Raw genomic sequence first — 16,674 nt, forward strand, 5'->3', positions numbered from 1 at the left:
CACCACATCCATCATGGTTTTTAATGGTTTTATGTCGCGATTTGCTCCACTTACCGCCACATAGCATGATTCTGTAACGATGTTCTCAAACAAGGGGTATATCATTCGCGCTCGAGTGGCTAAAAACTAAATTTGCGAACGGCGCGACGTAGTCTTGCACCAAACCTTAACTTGCCGTAGACAACTGAATGGCAGATGTTTCGGTGTAGAAAATAAAACTTACCTTGTTAGGTTATTAACCTTTGATAGATCAAAATCAGGCCGTGGCTATCAGCAAAAGCAAGTTTCATGTAATCTCCCAATTTGATGTCACAACGGAGCATCAGACGAAGCCAAGCATCTTTGACATAGTTTCTCAGAGAATTAGACAATTGAATTTAGGATTACGACAAATTTCATTGACTTCGGGTAAGGTATAAAGGTCAGAACGAGGCCACAATTAATGCCTTTTTTACCGAACAGCTTGCTTTATTGGGTAGTTTCTGATGCTTATTTCCAACTTCGTGATAACAGGGACTGCAACACTAACATCTTCCTTGAAGTTCTGAAAGTTCAGAGTAGGTCGCTAACCTTAAGTGACCGAGGTCAACATTATGCTTTTAGGAACACATCGCCTAGCGTCGCTATCTTATCCTATCCTTGTCGCTCAATGAAAGGCCAAAATCTAAGCAATCTCGCATGATTTTTGGTCACCATGACGTTATCAAGGCCAAACAAGGTCATTGACTTTCAATGAACACTAGTGATCTTTTGCTTAGAACAGGCATTTAGGTTGAAGGCGGTTGCATGAGTAGGTTTGGGGGCACTTTGGATACCAATCTCGAGTTTGACCATGTCTGACCCCATCCGACCCGAAGGTTATGATCTAAAAACTTCAAATTTGGGTAAAAGCGTTTACATACAGACAAATCCATCCCTTCAACTTGGTAGCTCTAGCTCTCTTAGTGCCTGAGGCGTCCTTTAGGGGTCGAACTGAATGGTATCCTAGAGCACCATCAGAATGCGTTATGTGCCATGCACATGCAGGATTTGGTTTATGGATGAAAAACATAACGTACCCAGACTAAGAAGTTTTGTTAGCCTCTAAAGTCAAATACTGATATCATCAGCAACGGACGAGATTGAAGTGTGGACAAAATTCGGCCCATATCACTCTAGTCGCTGCATTTGGTGGCACATACGAATATGGTGATATATTGATGCCACCTGAGACTTCACAAGGCGCCGCAATACACGGCTAAGTTTGTTGGGAATCATTTGGAAAAGTCTAATGATTCCTTAAAAACATCCTTGCAGACTCACGTGTCTTCCCTGTGCACTTAAAAACTGTTCGGAAAGTGCAGATACTCAACTTTGATTGGAATCAATGGGGAGTCTAACTGTGATAAAAAATAAGCACTCAAAGGGAATTGTTTCCACTTTTTACCAACGACTTCACTGGAATTAGTAGAATACCTGACTCCGCCTCAATAACTGATGTGTAATCCGGTAAGGTAGATTTCTTCCAGTGTAATGTCAATTTTTATAACGTCATGCTGGTCCCCTCAGAGCAAAAATGACATGAAACGGTAAATTTTTAGCTTTGTGCGCGCGTTTCAAGCGTATGAATTTTGTTCAAAATGACATCACTGAACTCGCCTCGAGCTTGGGGACGAGACTAGTGCCGAGTGTCAATACTTCTCCAAAAACAGGCTCTTCTGGGACACCCTAGTGTTCATAATCATCATCTTCTACGACTCATTACGATATTTTCATGTTGCCTGTAACTGTTTTACAATGCAATGTTGGATTATGTATAGAGATCCGTATTGGCTTTCTGGGAACCCCAGTGATAGCGAAGTTAGTTGTTTCCTATATGCAAAACTATTTCCCTTCCTTTACCGCAGAGGAAGCCGAACCATCCGGGAAATGGATGGGGAAATGCAATCAAGTACGTGTCAGATTCTACCATTCAGCAGAATTGCTGCGTTCATTTATTTCCGGAAAACCATCCAAAACGTCTGCATTATTCATTCCGTATTATTGAGACCTTCTCTTGATCAGGACAAGAGCCTGATTTCAGTCGCGACAGCGGCCTGCTGCTATTCATGAAAAGCACTGACTAGTACTGAGACGGCCTGCTACTTTACGGTTTATTGCCATATTTACAATACTTACGATGACAAGGACCTCCTGCCGCACCACAAACCTGAAGTACTCGATGATGATTGGGGTTTTAGGGCACACCAACTGCCATAGCCTCAGCTACCCAACATTCACAGAGTACAGGACAAGGCCTTTTCTCAGTTATGGCATGGGCCTCTTAACGTATCCTAACACTGTTTCACACAGCATCCTCATCTTACTCGGGTCTTCTCTCGCTCATGATAACGTCACTCTTTGACCTTTTAGCCGGAACGGGAGCCACCTCATGCACTGCGACTTCAAACCATCCAACTTGTCTTTAAAACTCGCCTTCTTCATTGCTTTGTGGGGGTCTCATCTTATCACGGATTAAACGCTTTGTCATGTCGTCGCTCTGACTCACCTGCGACGCTTACCTTGCTTCCCCTCACTCACGACGGCAGCCTTACGCAGCATGATGACGCTCGACTACACCCGATTCATTCATAGCATTCATTCATAGCATTCATCCGCCCCCATCCAATTCTTTCAAGCGTTGCGACAGTTGGTCATGGCCGGTGTCAATGACCACGTCATTGCCGCTGATCACTTACACTAGACCTATGATGCATTTCCAGAAGTCCGCAAACTTTCCCGATGGGTGAAATGTTACACCCACGCCGTCTGACGCCTGTCCCGCAGGCACCCTTCCCACCGTGTCGCACTGCCCATTCCGAAAGCGTATCCATGTTGTTGATTGCTGGTATTATTTCTGGGTTTGTGGATATCCCTGTCGAAAGTGTGACTGGCTATGCAGTGACAGATTGCTGAAGTTACAACGAATAATCTAACTGAGTCGCTCGGTTGCAATCAAACGCACTATTGAGCATCCCAATTACAGCAATGCATTTATATGTAAATAGGGATTCGCTTATAACAGAACAAACATCGAAAATTACATAGATACGTTTCACGCGAAGCCCTATTTACATACCAATACATTGCTTTAACTGGAATGCTTAAAAGTGGTCTTTTCATATTCGGATGAAAATAGACGCAAATGATACGGATTTACCTACGCAGTTTTCTTTATTTAGTCTGAACATGTTGATGGGAGGCGGATTTATAGAATTAGCGCCTACGCTCAGCCGTGCGCATTGCGTGAGCCCCGATTCCATCGTCCCGGCGTGAATTTCTGGTGAACAGCCTCTGAAATCCTCTGACCTTCAGCGCGGCCGCTGCAACCGGTCACAGGTCATCCCAGTAAGGGCCAAAAGCCCGTTTCTCATAGAACATTTGGTCTACTCTACCGTGAGTTAAAGGCAATGTGAGTAGACACTAGACCCAGAATCCCGTATTAGTTTTCCCCTGGCGTCGGCGGCCTCCCCTGGGCCGCCGACGTCTGTTAGGGGAAATGTTTCATGTTTGAAGGTAATGATGCGAGCATCAGACGTGATCAAATGAGTCAGGTCTAACTATTGGTATGCTTAAATTCGAAAAGACTTCTCTAGGAACAAAAATGTGTTTATTTAACATAACAGACGCAGGAACTGGGGGTGGGAGTGAGTGAAAACAGCTCTCCCCCCTCCGCGTTTTCGAGGGCCTGTTGAGGGCCCATTCTGATGTGTTACGGGCCGATTCTAAGATGTTGAGGGCTGTGTGATTCTGTAAGTCTATTCTAATCTGTCAAGGGCTCATTGGATATAATGAAGATCCATTCTGAACAAAAGACGGCATTTGTGAGTCCGTACACGGCCCATTCTGGCCTTTAAAGGGCCTTTTCTAGCCTTAAGAGGACCTATTCTGTTCTGTAGATGGCTCATTATGGCCTGTACAGGCGATCAACTTTTCGATCAACTTTTCATGAGGGTCCGTTCTGACATGTAGAGACATATTTTCGAACATTGAGGGCCCATTCCGGCCTGCAGAAGGCTTCTCCAGGGCTGTAGGAGGTCCATTCTTGCTTAAAGACTCCATTTTTGCTTAAAGAGGGCCTATTCTGACCCGCAGAGGTCCCATTCTAACGTGCAGTGGGCCGATTCTAACTTGTAAAGATCCCATTATTTACTGAAGGGGCTCACTCTGGCTAGAAGGGAGTTTGCTCTGGTTAGAAGGGGATCCACCTTCTCATCTTAGTGAGCCCAATTGAACATTCTAAGGTTTCCCCCGAACTTGAACATAGTCTCTGCGCCCCTGGAAAATACGTTACTCAGCACGCTATTGTTTGACTGCGTCATAGGGACGTCTGAATGACGTTACAGATGCTGCCAAAATGCCCATGCAAAATGTGCACTCGGTACCGCGTGCTCGGTTATGGCGGTATCTTAAGTCATTCAATCAGCAGTCCTATTGCGAAATATCTAGCACATATGTTCAACTTCTTGTAATATGTGGCAACAATCGTGATTTGTGTAAAATTAAAGCACATGGTTTGCCCACTCAGTGTCCTAAACCGAATCGGCTATACCACCATCCAACGCTGAGGGTTTGCTCCTGTTGCGACTGCTGGTCAAGGAGCTCCATACCGTCGTTTTTGTCGCTTTTCGCTTTGCACACGTAAAAATACCAGTTTGCTCAGTTTTTGTTCGCCTCTTCCTGCTCTCCCATTACCTGGAGCGTGGTAAGCGCGAGAAAGACGTCACTGGCACGGATTCGAACTCGGCATCTGACATTGATACACCCCTGGAAGCATACGACGTAAATGCCGGCTGTCCCGTTCCGTGTAAGACGAACGCGGTCGCTCCGTGTGAGATTCCGATCGGCGTTCTCTGATGATCACATTCAAGAGAACGTCCTTCCACATGGTTGCTGTAAATATCCAATGCTCCTCGGCCTACTGATAGGTGGTTCATTTGATCTCCTTTCGGACATGCCCTCGTCACTTTTCGCCGATGACAGCGCAATTTGGTGCTCAGATGCAGAATCTAATTATTCATCACCACCCCATCAAGGCGCACTTCATAGGTTACAACAATGGTCAATAATTTTTGGTCTCTACTTTTTCGCTAAGAATCTGGTCGTACAATTTTCAGTAAAAGGCGACGAGATACACCGTCCTATTGTTGCCAACTCGACGGTCACGATATAAATTTGTTTCACTGTTCAAAGTCCTAGGCGTCATTCTTGACCAAAGATTGTCCATGTCCAGTCACGTCGAGCATGCCCGCAACAAGCGCATGAAACGCTTAAATTTGCTAAGATGCATTTCATGGTCAAGATACTGAACTCCACCGTTATCCATTCTGAAATACCTGAAATGATAATCGCTGGTCGAAAGGGGTTTAATCCAAATAATCAAATCGTGTTTGAACCCTGCGCTGCCTGCATGACGCTGATAAAGCCAATTGCAGTTCGTTATGCTTTGAAATTGTGCTCACGAACGTCACACATTAACGACTTGCTGATGATATTTGGTTTAGGTCTTGAAACGCCGCATGGTCAGTGGGGTGGCAGTTTTTGAATAGCTTTACTGTGGCGTCATGCATGCCTGGGTGACCTTAAAATAGTTGGCACGAAGCAGCCTGCCATCTTTCGTGGGCGTGCAGCTCAGAAACTAGGGGCTTAAGAAGAAGGTGTAGTGCTGTAAACTGCAACAACAGAGCTTCATGGGTGGTCATTTCAGTCCAAATCTGATTCAAATGGGGAACACTCCGTCAAAGAATTATTGTAAAGATATCGCTACACATTCGCTGTGAGGGTTGTAAAACCACAATACGTAACGGTCGATTAATGCGTTGCATGCTGGAATATTGAAGGCTATCCCCAGCCACTGTTTTCTTTATTAATAGGGTGTGCTTGACATTTTTCGGAGAAGAGAGAGAGAAGTAGGTGATTCAGGGTCAGTCTGGTGGCTCCGATATTCATAAATGTGCAGGGGGGGCAGGAACATTATGTCAAAGTTATTGCAAGTTTAGGAATATGCAGAGCATAAAACTTCGGTTGTTTTAAGCCCTTTTCGTTCCGTGTGGCTGACGAGGCGTTATTAAATGAGCGTTCAAAAAGAGCCTCCACATTTGTGTGGGGTTTTGAACTGAAATAGCCATCTTCAAGATACTCGATGTAGTTTACAGCCATACCCTTCTTCAAGACCTAAAACCCTAGAGTTTCAAAGCTACGCGCCCGCGAAGTTGTGCAGGCAGTTTTTATGCAGACTAATTCAATGACACCCAGGCATGCGTGACGCCCTCATTGATCATGCGGCGTTCAACGCCAAGACAAGTATAATTGTCGAGTCATTCGTGCCTGGCGTACGTGAGCACAGTTTCCAGATACAACGGACTTCACTGGCTTCATTGTTACACACTCATTGCAAGTTTTGAACACGGTTGGTTATTTTGGTTAGCTGGGTTACAGCCCCTTCGATCCTAGCTGATCATTTCAGAGAGATGAGATGAAGGATTATGGATAACGGTGGGACAGGACTACGCGCATCTGGGGCCCGACCACCGAGACTTGGCCGCACCGGGACCGCATCGACAGGTATGTACCGGGCGCCCGGGCGGCGACCCCCCTCCAGGGGCTCTCGACCCACTGGTGGCTGGGAACATGCACCCTGTGCCGGACAAGCAGGGCGTTCGTGAACACGCAGGATAAGGCAAGAAAGATGATAATATGGTCAGATTGTAGAACACAACCATGTTTTGCGTCACTCAACTCAGGGGTTTGGGTAGTGGTACTAGACGTGACGGAGGTAAGACTGTAATCGAAACGATGTGAAAAAAGACACTATAACCTAGGTATATGAATGCAAGGCGATGCGTCTAAAACTCAAGAGCAAATATGCAAGAAACACTACGAGAAAGGGTCCAATCACGAGCACATTAAAGTATTGGGTTCAACAAACACCTCCAGCACCGCCACGGCCACCTATCGGGAGATCAAAGTACTACAACTAAGTCAGCCTCGCTATAATGACAATTTTGGCACAGCTAGTCTGATAGCAGACATGACGTTATAGAAATGCTTCATGACGCAATGAAACAATGACGTATTGAAGAGCATGTTTGCCATATAGTGGGGCTTGTTGTCTAGAACAGTCTTTTGTACTCTAAAGCATATAATAGTGAGCAAATCATCATGCCTGGTGCTTGCTTTAATATCTTCTAATGAAAAACATTCCCTTTTACATTGGCTCGCCCACTAGAAACAAGGCCCGTAAAGTTATTTCACCATTTTCAAATGTTCCATTCCACATTGTTGACTATAACATTGATCTAGTGTGTCATTTGGCAGAAAGAAAATTAGGGAGAGTGGGGAGGATAGCTAAAATGGGTTATAATTAAAATTAACAACTATTTTAGTATCAAAAACACATTAACTGCACCGAAATGAGGCCAAACGAGTCCGATAGACAGCAGTGCATTGCTGGTATGTATATGAATGAGATACGAGCTCATTTTATCTCTCTTGAATCTATCCGACATCAGTTTTGGTATTTCCATCTCTGTTTGACGTGGACCAACGGAAAAGAACTGTCAAGGTCCTATGAAGGAAACATATATACAAGTAGACCCGCACGCTACACCATTACCGCATTTCACAACTGGTTGTAAATACATTTTATGTTTTACGTTGCTACATACCGATGTGTGTCCGGTGCTCACTTATCAAAAAGTGCTAATATTTTGCCGGTGGGTTCGAACTTCTGCAAAAGCTACTGCGGCTGACCGTTGTCACAGACCATATACCTGCGAAAATTTATATTGTTGACACACCCCTCCCTCTCTCAGAAACCTAAAGCACGCCGCCTAAACGCACGATATGATAGTCGTCGTTGGGTTCCCAATCATCGATTGCCTGCTTAGCCACCAGCTAGCATGAGCGTGAAGACGCTGGAATATCAGCGAAGGGACTCACCTACCAGACACCGCAATGCCGTGTCCCAGTTTACGAACTGTGCATCGGCGCAGCATCCTCAACAGATTACGCCACTGGCAACCGAACAGTAGCATATAGGTAGCTGTATCGAAGCCGCGGCTGCCTTCTCATCGTCGCCGACTTCATCCGAAACCGAACCGAACACGACCGTCTCGGGTCTCGTATGCGCCAAGAGGCGACACTTGACGGCCCATGCTGCTCCGACGACGGCCCTCGTCAGCCGTCCTATGGCGCATCAGATCCTGGCACAACCTCAGATATTCCCTAGGGGGCGTCGGCGGACGGCGTATCCGCGTGACTGCGAAGCACCGATGCGAAGCACCGATGAAGCGTGACTGCGAAGCACTGACACACCCCGAGCAATGACCTGAAGCCGTACCAGCGTCTGGTGTGCTACCGGATGGCTGGCAAGCCCGTGATTGGAGTTATAGACTTGGCCATAATGTGCCTCTGCTTGCTCTATTTGAGCCCGGGGCGATTGTATTCTGTCCGGTTTCGGATGACGCCAGCGATAATGGAAAACGCAGCCATGGCTTTGACGTTGTCATCCATGCCGGTGTCGGATGATTCTGAAGATGATGTGTACCATTCATCCTATCGATGAGTCGTTTTACCTGTATTCCAATTTAAGCGCCGAATGTTAACTCGGTGTGCCGGTGGCTGGGCAAGGCAATGGGTGAGTGGGCGGCAAACGGAAAAAGCATTCCTTTGGGAAAACTGAATTCGTTACTCAAGCGCCGCCTTTTCTATCAACCCCAATAGGCACCCTGGCTCCGCCTGTTGTCCATGCCTGCTCTACTAATCGCGAACTATACCGCGGTGCTCCACACACAGACACACACAATTAAAACCTGCTTTGAAAAGTTTTATGTCACCTCGTTAAGTATACCTGCTTTGTGCTTTTGTGTTAACGTACACCCATGATGTGTACATGTTCAAGAACACATCCGTATCCCCTAGCACATCAATATTCTAATAATTATGTATGGAACCTGCCTGGCTGAGTCAAAATCGGTTGGCAAACGTAACGGATGTGCCGTATCAAAGGTGCCTCAAATTTTTGTTGCCCCCTGTTTTGCCGATTCATAGAACTCTTGAGCTTTATTTTTCTAAACGTAGATTACGTCAAAAGGAAATCAAACACCGTTTAGTTTTCACAATCGGCCAAGTAGTGATCGAAATCTCAGAGGGGCGGGGGCATCAGGCCCCTGCCGTAAGTCCCTAGGGTTACCGCGATGCCCAACCGGGATTGTGTTAAATTTGGTGTTTGGGCGACAGGCAATTTTAACCAATGAAAGATTTTAAGAACGAACAAAACTTATCAAGGTTTTCATCCGCTTTAGAGCAGTACCGTACCGCGGAATACGGGTAGCCGACTAGCAGACCTTTTTCCATCAGGACATCGCATATCCATGATCATCGAACACACCTCAGTACAAACAAAACGCGAAAAAAAAAATGAATGGCGTACGTCATACTAGTAAGATAACAATGTTGCTTAAGCCCAGGGAGTACCCGTTCGGCCATGACAGCGATGAAAGAAGACACGATGGGGCGTGATCGGGCCATTAAATAGATCCGATCGTTTTTTTTTCACGGAGGACAGCATCGATCGATAAGACTCTGCCAAGGCAAGGACGACAACGCCCCGAAATCCCACCACAAACGGCCAGCGCTCACACCCCGCCCGTGTCACCGCTCAATACAAAACCTCACCCACCAGTGGAATGGCTAAGCGTTCTCACAGCTTGCCAATGCTGAAGCGGGCGGCTCTCCTCACCTCCGCTCTCGGGAGCCGTTGTACTTGTGCATGTTGCGCCTCAGCTCCTCCAGCAGGGTCTGGCTGAGTTCTTTGACCTTCTTGTGGTAGCGGTTCTGGGCCTCGGCGGCGCTGCGAGCCTCCCGGCTCACGGTCGTCCCGGTGTGGAATCAGGGACTGCCACGCTGTCGCGACAGTCGAGAACGCCGTCACCGCCGGCGCACGGTCCGCCCCCGAGGCCGGAGCTGGACAGGCCGGGTGGCGACAGCGGCGGCCACCCGGGCGCCAGTGCCGTTGCTCTCAAGGCGGTTGCTGGGCGCTCATTTAAAACACCGGCCTGGATTCGTCGTTCGTGACGCAAATCGGTGTGTAATGCTCTCTTCCTGTCTGACGACTCTCCTGCTATTTCCACACTAAGAATGATAAGGCCTTGCGGACAAACACTTAGTTGCCATGAAGGAGATGTTACGATTGGTCATAAGTATTACCTTTTAATTTTCCCTAACATCGCTCTATGTGGACGTATACATTCAACATTTATGAGACCGTGTAACGGAATAACCTGCACATGCGTATTTGCTGTTTGATTCTTGGTGTGTTGGCATGAAGTTTGGCGCATTTTAAGGCGACACGGACGGTTACGATGATTATTTTTAATGTCATCCCCACCGTCCGCCATCGGCTGCTGTCAGTTGCTTACTGCCGACTGCGATGCCAAAGATTGGCCGTGCAGTGTTCCTAAAAGAGCCTCTGTTGAGGCACCAGAAACGCTTGGACATGTTTGGAGGATGACAACACGCGCCCAGGCCCAGGGGCTCCTGATAATTTAGGTGTGATTTCATAGCATGCCAGGGAGATATTAGCGTGAAAACCTTGCGGAGAGCGTCGCACCAGCCTCCCTCAGCCCCGGCCAGGATTAAATTAGGTGCTGAGGCATATCAGCGCAGCCCTCGGTCCCAGCGCCGGCGGCACCGGCAAAGTTCTGGCGGTCCCAGGGACAACGGAAAGCGTAAGGAAACGCAGGGACAACAAAAAAGCAGGCGACATAAGGCGGGCTAAAACTGACAGCACATTTGAGCTCGCACGGATTCCGGATGGGGCAGGTAGTGAATTTAGTCCTAGATCAACGAATTATGCAAAGTCATTGGCATCCAACTCAACAATGAACTCGTGGGACATCCCATATATTCTGTCATCATACTCATACCCTCAGTTGGGGTTAATGAGCCCAGTCAGATTTCTACGAATTCTCTAATGTCCTTTACCATTTGTTGTCGTGCGTTTGTTATAATTAGCCTGAGCGTGGGTTTAAGTGCGCTCGACTCGATGATACCCAATGTTTGCACGGTTGGCAAAATGTTTGGTCCTCCGGTATTTACATTTGATCTGTCTTCTTCCCCGAGCATCATCCAAAAAAGGAGGTACCCAATGCATTGTGAAGCGTTAAGTTTACTTCTATCAATAACCTGGCAGAAAAACGGCCAAGTCTAACAAACAAAACGTGAACGTGCGGCGTATTCTCAGGTCTCCCAGCCACGCCGAAATAACATCCAGCTTACTTGCTCGACATAACGACATCTGGTAAAAGGTGCGCCACTATTACGCCGGGCATAAACCCAGGTCATTGTTGAATATTCCGCACGGGACCCCTGATTTTGGGGTGGGAAAAATGCAACAACGACCTCTGTCCTGAAAATCGTTTTACTGACAGTAGTTTTACTGGTATGCTATTATGTATTTCCTAACCATCTAACCCCGGCCTGGTGCTCACGCCACGCAGCGATCCATCAGAACAGCTCATCATTCAAGTTCACTGTACCCAAGGATATCACCACCAATCTACACGTCCCCGAATCCGGTCCCACCCTCACCTGAGTGCTAGATCCTCTAGTGTGTGCCGCTTCACCAGCGGGGTGCGCATCCGGATGTCCAGCACCCAGGTACATCTTGCCACAGCTGAAGACGTCGTTTTCCGCCCTGGCTGGCAGCTCAGGCATCAGGTGGATATTGAGGTTGGAGGCCAGTGACATCGGCAGGCCGGCGGAGTGCTGTGAACAGCAGGCGCTTCAGCATAGGCATCCGCAACTTAAGTCACTCCGCGGGCGAGACGGAGCAGAGGGTAGGGGAGTGCTTGTTTTCGGTGGACTGGGCTTGTTGATAATTTTGCGTTCGGGGAAGTCCGGACTTAAAGTGGCGAGCGACAGAAGAGTTTGCTATCGTCAGCTATGTTGGTCGTTTGTTTATTTATCGAAGCGTGCGAATGCAATACCACTGATTGTAACAGATTTATGACGTCAGTTGTTGTGATGGGACCAGCGGCAAGCGAACACAGTAAGCAGGTTTTAAGCTCAGCCATGGCCAAAAGTTCGAGGCACTGCCGATAGCAACGTGAAGTTCCTGCCGTTATCGATTCGCCACCAAAACGATCACGGAAATGCGTACAATTCAAACGTAGGTATATGGTGGAGAGCACCTTTTCCTTGTCTTTCGCCTTGTCACCGTCCTTGCCGCTCCTCCCTGCTCTTCTTTGGCTTCTCCTCTTTGATCTCCCTCTTCTCAGCCCTGTCGACCTCGCTCTTCTTGCCGTTGACGATGGAGGCCCGTGTCCTCCATGGCACTGCCAGCGGTCAGCTGGAGGAACAGGCTCCGCCGCCCGCCCGTCTGCTCCTCGTAACGGGCTGGGTCCAGGGACTGGATCCGGTAGGCACCGCGCAGCCGGCCCACTGGCGGAGAACGGCCGGACGCATCGCTGGTGGCGCCGCTCCATGTTGGCATCCACAAACTGTGGTTTTAAAGAACGCCGGAGGGCGGTGCGCCCAACATAATTTAAGTTTGCAATTCCCGTAACTGCGCGAAATGATTGTCGTTGGCACAAGCATTGCTGATAGCTGTAAATAGTATCAATCGCACAAATTTTGGGAAAGACTGGACTGACTGGTGTGGGGTATGTTCCAGGAATATGACATTATGTATTGGAGAAGTACTGCGTCACTGCTACATATACCTCCTGGTATACAGCAAGTAGCTCAGATTGACCATGGCCATGCCAAACTGCACACTGATGAAATCATCCATGGTCTTCCTCCGCGCCTTGGCGCCAGCCTGAGCCTGACGTGACTTCTTGACAAGCAGCTCCACAGGTACCATCTTATATCTGGGTGTAGAAAGAACGTGAGTAACCGACAGTATTGGAAGTGTTTCTCTGAATGGCAATATTTTCGTTCAGTTACGAAACGGCGGCAAACTTTTGAAGTGTGTGAAAGACGTACATACGTATGTTTCGGTGATACGCTAGTTTAAGTGATGTGCTTACTAATCACCCACCTGGAAGCGTATTCCTCAAAAGTGGCCAACATTTTCCTCGTCAAGATAAATCTCTTCTCCGTATTTATGGTGACCCGGGGTCGGTCGTTGGCCATTAGCTCGAATTGACGTCATCACCACGAAAATCTCCAGAGCTTTCTGGCTCGCCCTCTGTTGGTCTAAAATAATCATTCAGATTAATTTCACCATAATGCTACAATTGTGAACATGTAATCTTAGTGTACTATATCTTCTCTGGCATGCTTACTATGTTCGGCCATGCCATTACAGAGTGCAGTTTATGCCCTTACATCACAGTTTGGCAATCATTTGTGGGGTTTGTGCATCTCACATTCATTAAAAACAGCAAAGAACTATGATTATATCCAGCGAAAGTTTTTAATAAATGTTCCGTTAGATGGTCCAAATGATTGAGTGGAAGCAACTCAGCACTCTCCTCTCTGCTCCCTTAATAGCGTTTGGACATTGATGGAGCTTTCATCTCGATGATGCATTTGACGGCCATCACTTATATCGGCAGCAGCTGTATATGATGTTTCACTCGGTATTAGCTTTTCGAATGACAAACCTTTCGTCTCATCTTCGATCACGATGGAGCAATATCTGAAGAGTGAAGGTGGAGGAATGGGGGTCGCAAATGGGGCATTATTTCATGCACAACCAGACAGCATGGCAAATCCTGAGGATTGCGGTGAGCCAATTACGCGGTTGTAGCGACACTGTCCTTGCATGAGCGATCCTGCCCGTCGCGACTTAACGCGTCTGAGATGTTTACGTCCTCGCGGCTCTCGTAAAAAAATAACGAAGCTACAACAATGTCGCTCCGGCATGATGACGGCACTAGGCACTGATTAGAGGGGCAGGGGAAGGGTAGAAGGGCGCTAGACAGGTGACAAGTGGCTTGATTTTATCAGAATATCGTTGAGTGCGGGTGTAGTGACCTGTGTGCTGGGCGCCTGGTGTATTTGACTGATTTTAACGCACTGATGATGTTTTACAACCTGCAACGAATCCACACAAACGAATTTGTTCCTGAGACCCCTATTGGCCGCGCATGGTTTCACACGACTCGGTTACCAGCACCCAGACACTCTTTGTCGCTGGTGTTAAATTTTGCCAGAAAGGTGTTGGTAAGCTGCCTTTCTGCCCCTCCCCTGGCCTTGCAGCGATATCCCCGCGTGATCTTCTCGTAACACTACTTGACCGACCTCCTGCTTTTTGGCGAAGCTGGTCGCGCAGTAGTCCGTCCCGCGGCGCGGCTCTGGACAGCGTGGCGCCTGCACTCTGACCTGCGTGCCGGAATGAAGTCGTCGTCCGACTGGCCGCCGGTCCTGCCGTACCAGTAGTGGTCGCTCCCACTCGGCGCTGAACTCCTGGCAGAGCGACTTTTCGTAGCTCAACAGCTCATCCGTCCTGCCAGCGAGCCGCGCGAACACTGAGAGATGCTGACACGGGAAGAACGGCTTTCGGGCATGAGGTGATTCTTGCAGTCCGCGAGAGGGTTTTTTTTGGTTTTGTTTTTTTTGGTTTTGGTTGTCAGAGCACCCTGTTTCACGCTGACGATTTTTCCGAACTTATTGCATTTCATTAATGATGCACATCATTAGCACCAAACGGGACTAAACGGCACGGGACCTGTCTTTTACCCGTTTCTCTACTTTTAAGTTTCTTCTCTTTTCCATTCCTATCAATCGAAAATTGCCGCATTCGACGGCACGGGAGGTAGGGTTCATTACGACTCACCTTGCTGGTTCTACGCCCGACGTACTAAAGAGTAATGCAAAATACGAGACAGCAAGTCATCCGCAGTTTTGCCTGTGGCCATCTAACAGTCCCTTTTTTTAGAATATTTAGATTGCTTTGCCATCTAAATAAGACCACGCCTTTCGTCCTCTACTTAACTTTTGTACGCCTGCAGCGCAACTTCGATTGCAACTCAAAGCATGTCACCACTTATTTTGAAGGGATAGTGCAGTCAACCGGAGCAATTCTATGGCCTCTCTTATGATTTAACTTTGATGACACTATAGTTAGAATATCGTGTGAGTACGGTGAGCTGGCATTGACATCAGTGAGCTCTGGAAAGTCTTTTTTGCAATGCTTTTCGGCCGCCTCGAAGACTTTACGTGACGACTTAATGCATCCTCAGCACTGAATCATACACATGATGTTTGAAGCCTAATCTGGTGCAACGAAGTTCGACCTGATGCAGCCTTGAAGCCGGAAGAACCTAAGAAAAGTTACCGGCATTGACGAAGTTTACAACATGGTCATTTAGCATCGTCAGGAGGAGGTCATAAGGACAGGCACGCATTGCGCATGGGGACTAGGAATAGTTCGTGGAGCGCTGATTTTCCCACTTCAGCCGTGAACAGCTTTGAGAGCGAAGTCATGAGTCGGTGGTCATATAAGGTTGGGCAGCTGAACTTTTCCAATCAGATGCAAATATGCCAACAAAACAAGCTATAGTCGAGGTTTCCCGACAAGGCACCAGCTGTTCCGTAAAATATCATGAACCCTTAAGCTTATCGGAAATGGGCTCAAAACCCACAGGTGCCGGTCGACAGTGCCCGTGCACCGTTGCACAAACGCATGCTCAGATACTTGACGCATGCAATACTTTGGTTTCAAAGGAATACTTTCCAGCTATCAACATGAAACCGAAAATAAGCATCAGTGACACGTGTCCTATGTATTGCCAAGAGTCATGTTAACGCGATGAGCTCAATATGTTAAATAATACGCTTCATTCTGACTTCTTCAGTGAGAGATAGCAATGTGAAGTTTGGGCGCACCTAGCCCACACTCAGCCCACTATTTGATAGATTCAAATCAAGTATTCATCGCATTCTGGAACACAATTTTGGACAGTACGTAGCGGGCCCGGCGCAAGATGTAGAGACCTACATCATAGCTCTTTTCAGGAGCAAACTGGAACGGTGCAATCAAAACTGCCGGCTGTCGTCGGGGAGGCCAGGATATGCTGACCCGGTCGCGGCCTGCTGAGCGGGCGCCCGGCCGCCCTGGGGCCAGCCGCCCAGCGTCGCCGCCGAACCGCCGCCGAGTTGATTTATGTTAAGTAATTATGGAGCGTGGATGAAGTGACGGGAAACGGAGACGAATGATGCAAAATATTGAGCAGTTTGCATTCTATTGCCATGGGTCAAGCTGTGCCGAATAGAAGAGGGCTTAATTTTGCTTGCGGTGGAAGGGATTTCATGTTTCAGAATGATTGTGGTGTGTTGGTGACTTTGTTGGGTACAAATGATGGAGATAAATAAATCGCAGTGTTTCGTGTTTGCATCGTGGGTGGCCGCGGCCACCTAGCCACCGCTGGCCGAGCCCCCACTAGCGACCTTCGTCACGAGCCAGGATCGTCTCCATGAAGCAGTGTCCGGTGAATCTCACCAAAATCCCGCCAATCAGCCGTCGGCACGTTTGTGTGTCCACCATTGAGGGTCTGCCATGACGGTCTGACCACATGCGTGCCATGGCAGAGATGATCTGGCGACGGGCTGCAGCGGGGCACAGCCAGGATTCTCGTGAGGGGAGGGAGTGCCGAGCTCAGCGAAAGCTCGTTTTCCTATTTGTGTCAGGCACCTTCTATGGCG

General features: G+C 47.9%; 2 protein-coding genes across 2 annotated transcripts in view; both read right to left on the bottom strand.

Moving 5' to 3' along the window:
• Positions 1 to 11,660, bottom strand: part of LOC119094338 (cilia- and flagella-associated protein 70-like) — a 30,790-nt gene extending 19,130 nt beyond the window's left edge. The window contains exons 1-2 of the mRNA XM_037217405.1: positions 11,611 to 11,660; positions 9,761 to 9,871 (exon numbers count right to left, since the gene is read on the bottom strand). Coding sequence (XP_037073300.1) covers positions 9,761 to 9,871; positions 11,611 to 11,660 — 161 coding nt within the window. The remainder of the gene's footprint in view (positions 1 to 9,760; positions 9,872 to 11,610) is intronic.
• Positions 11,661 to 13,639: 1,979 nt separating this feature from the next.
• LOC119094339 (uncharacterized) overlaps positions 13,640 to 16,674 on the bottom strand; it is a 49,062-nt gene continuing 46,027 nt past the window's right edge. The window contains exons 7-8 of the mRNA XM_037217407.1: positions 14,272 to 14,475; positions 13,640 to 13,666 (exon numbers count right to left, since the gene is read on the bottom strand). Coding sequence (XP_037073302.1) covers positions 13,640 to 13,666; positions 14,272 to 14,475 — 231 coding nt within the window. The remainder of the gene's footprint in view (positions 13,667 to 14,271; positions 14,476 to 16,674) is intronic.

Source organism: Pollicipes pollicipes, unplaced genomic scaffold (genome assembly GCF_011947565.3).
Source record: "Pollicipes pollicipes isolate AB1234 unplaced genomic scaffold, Ppol_2.1 Scaffold_4002;HRSCAF=4701_pilon_pilon_pilon, whole genome shotgun sequence".
NCBI classification, from domain to species: domain Eukaryota; kingdom Metazoa; phylum Arthropoda; class Thecostraca; order Pollicipedomorpha; family Pollicipedidae; genus Pollicipes; species Pollicipes pollicipes.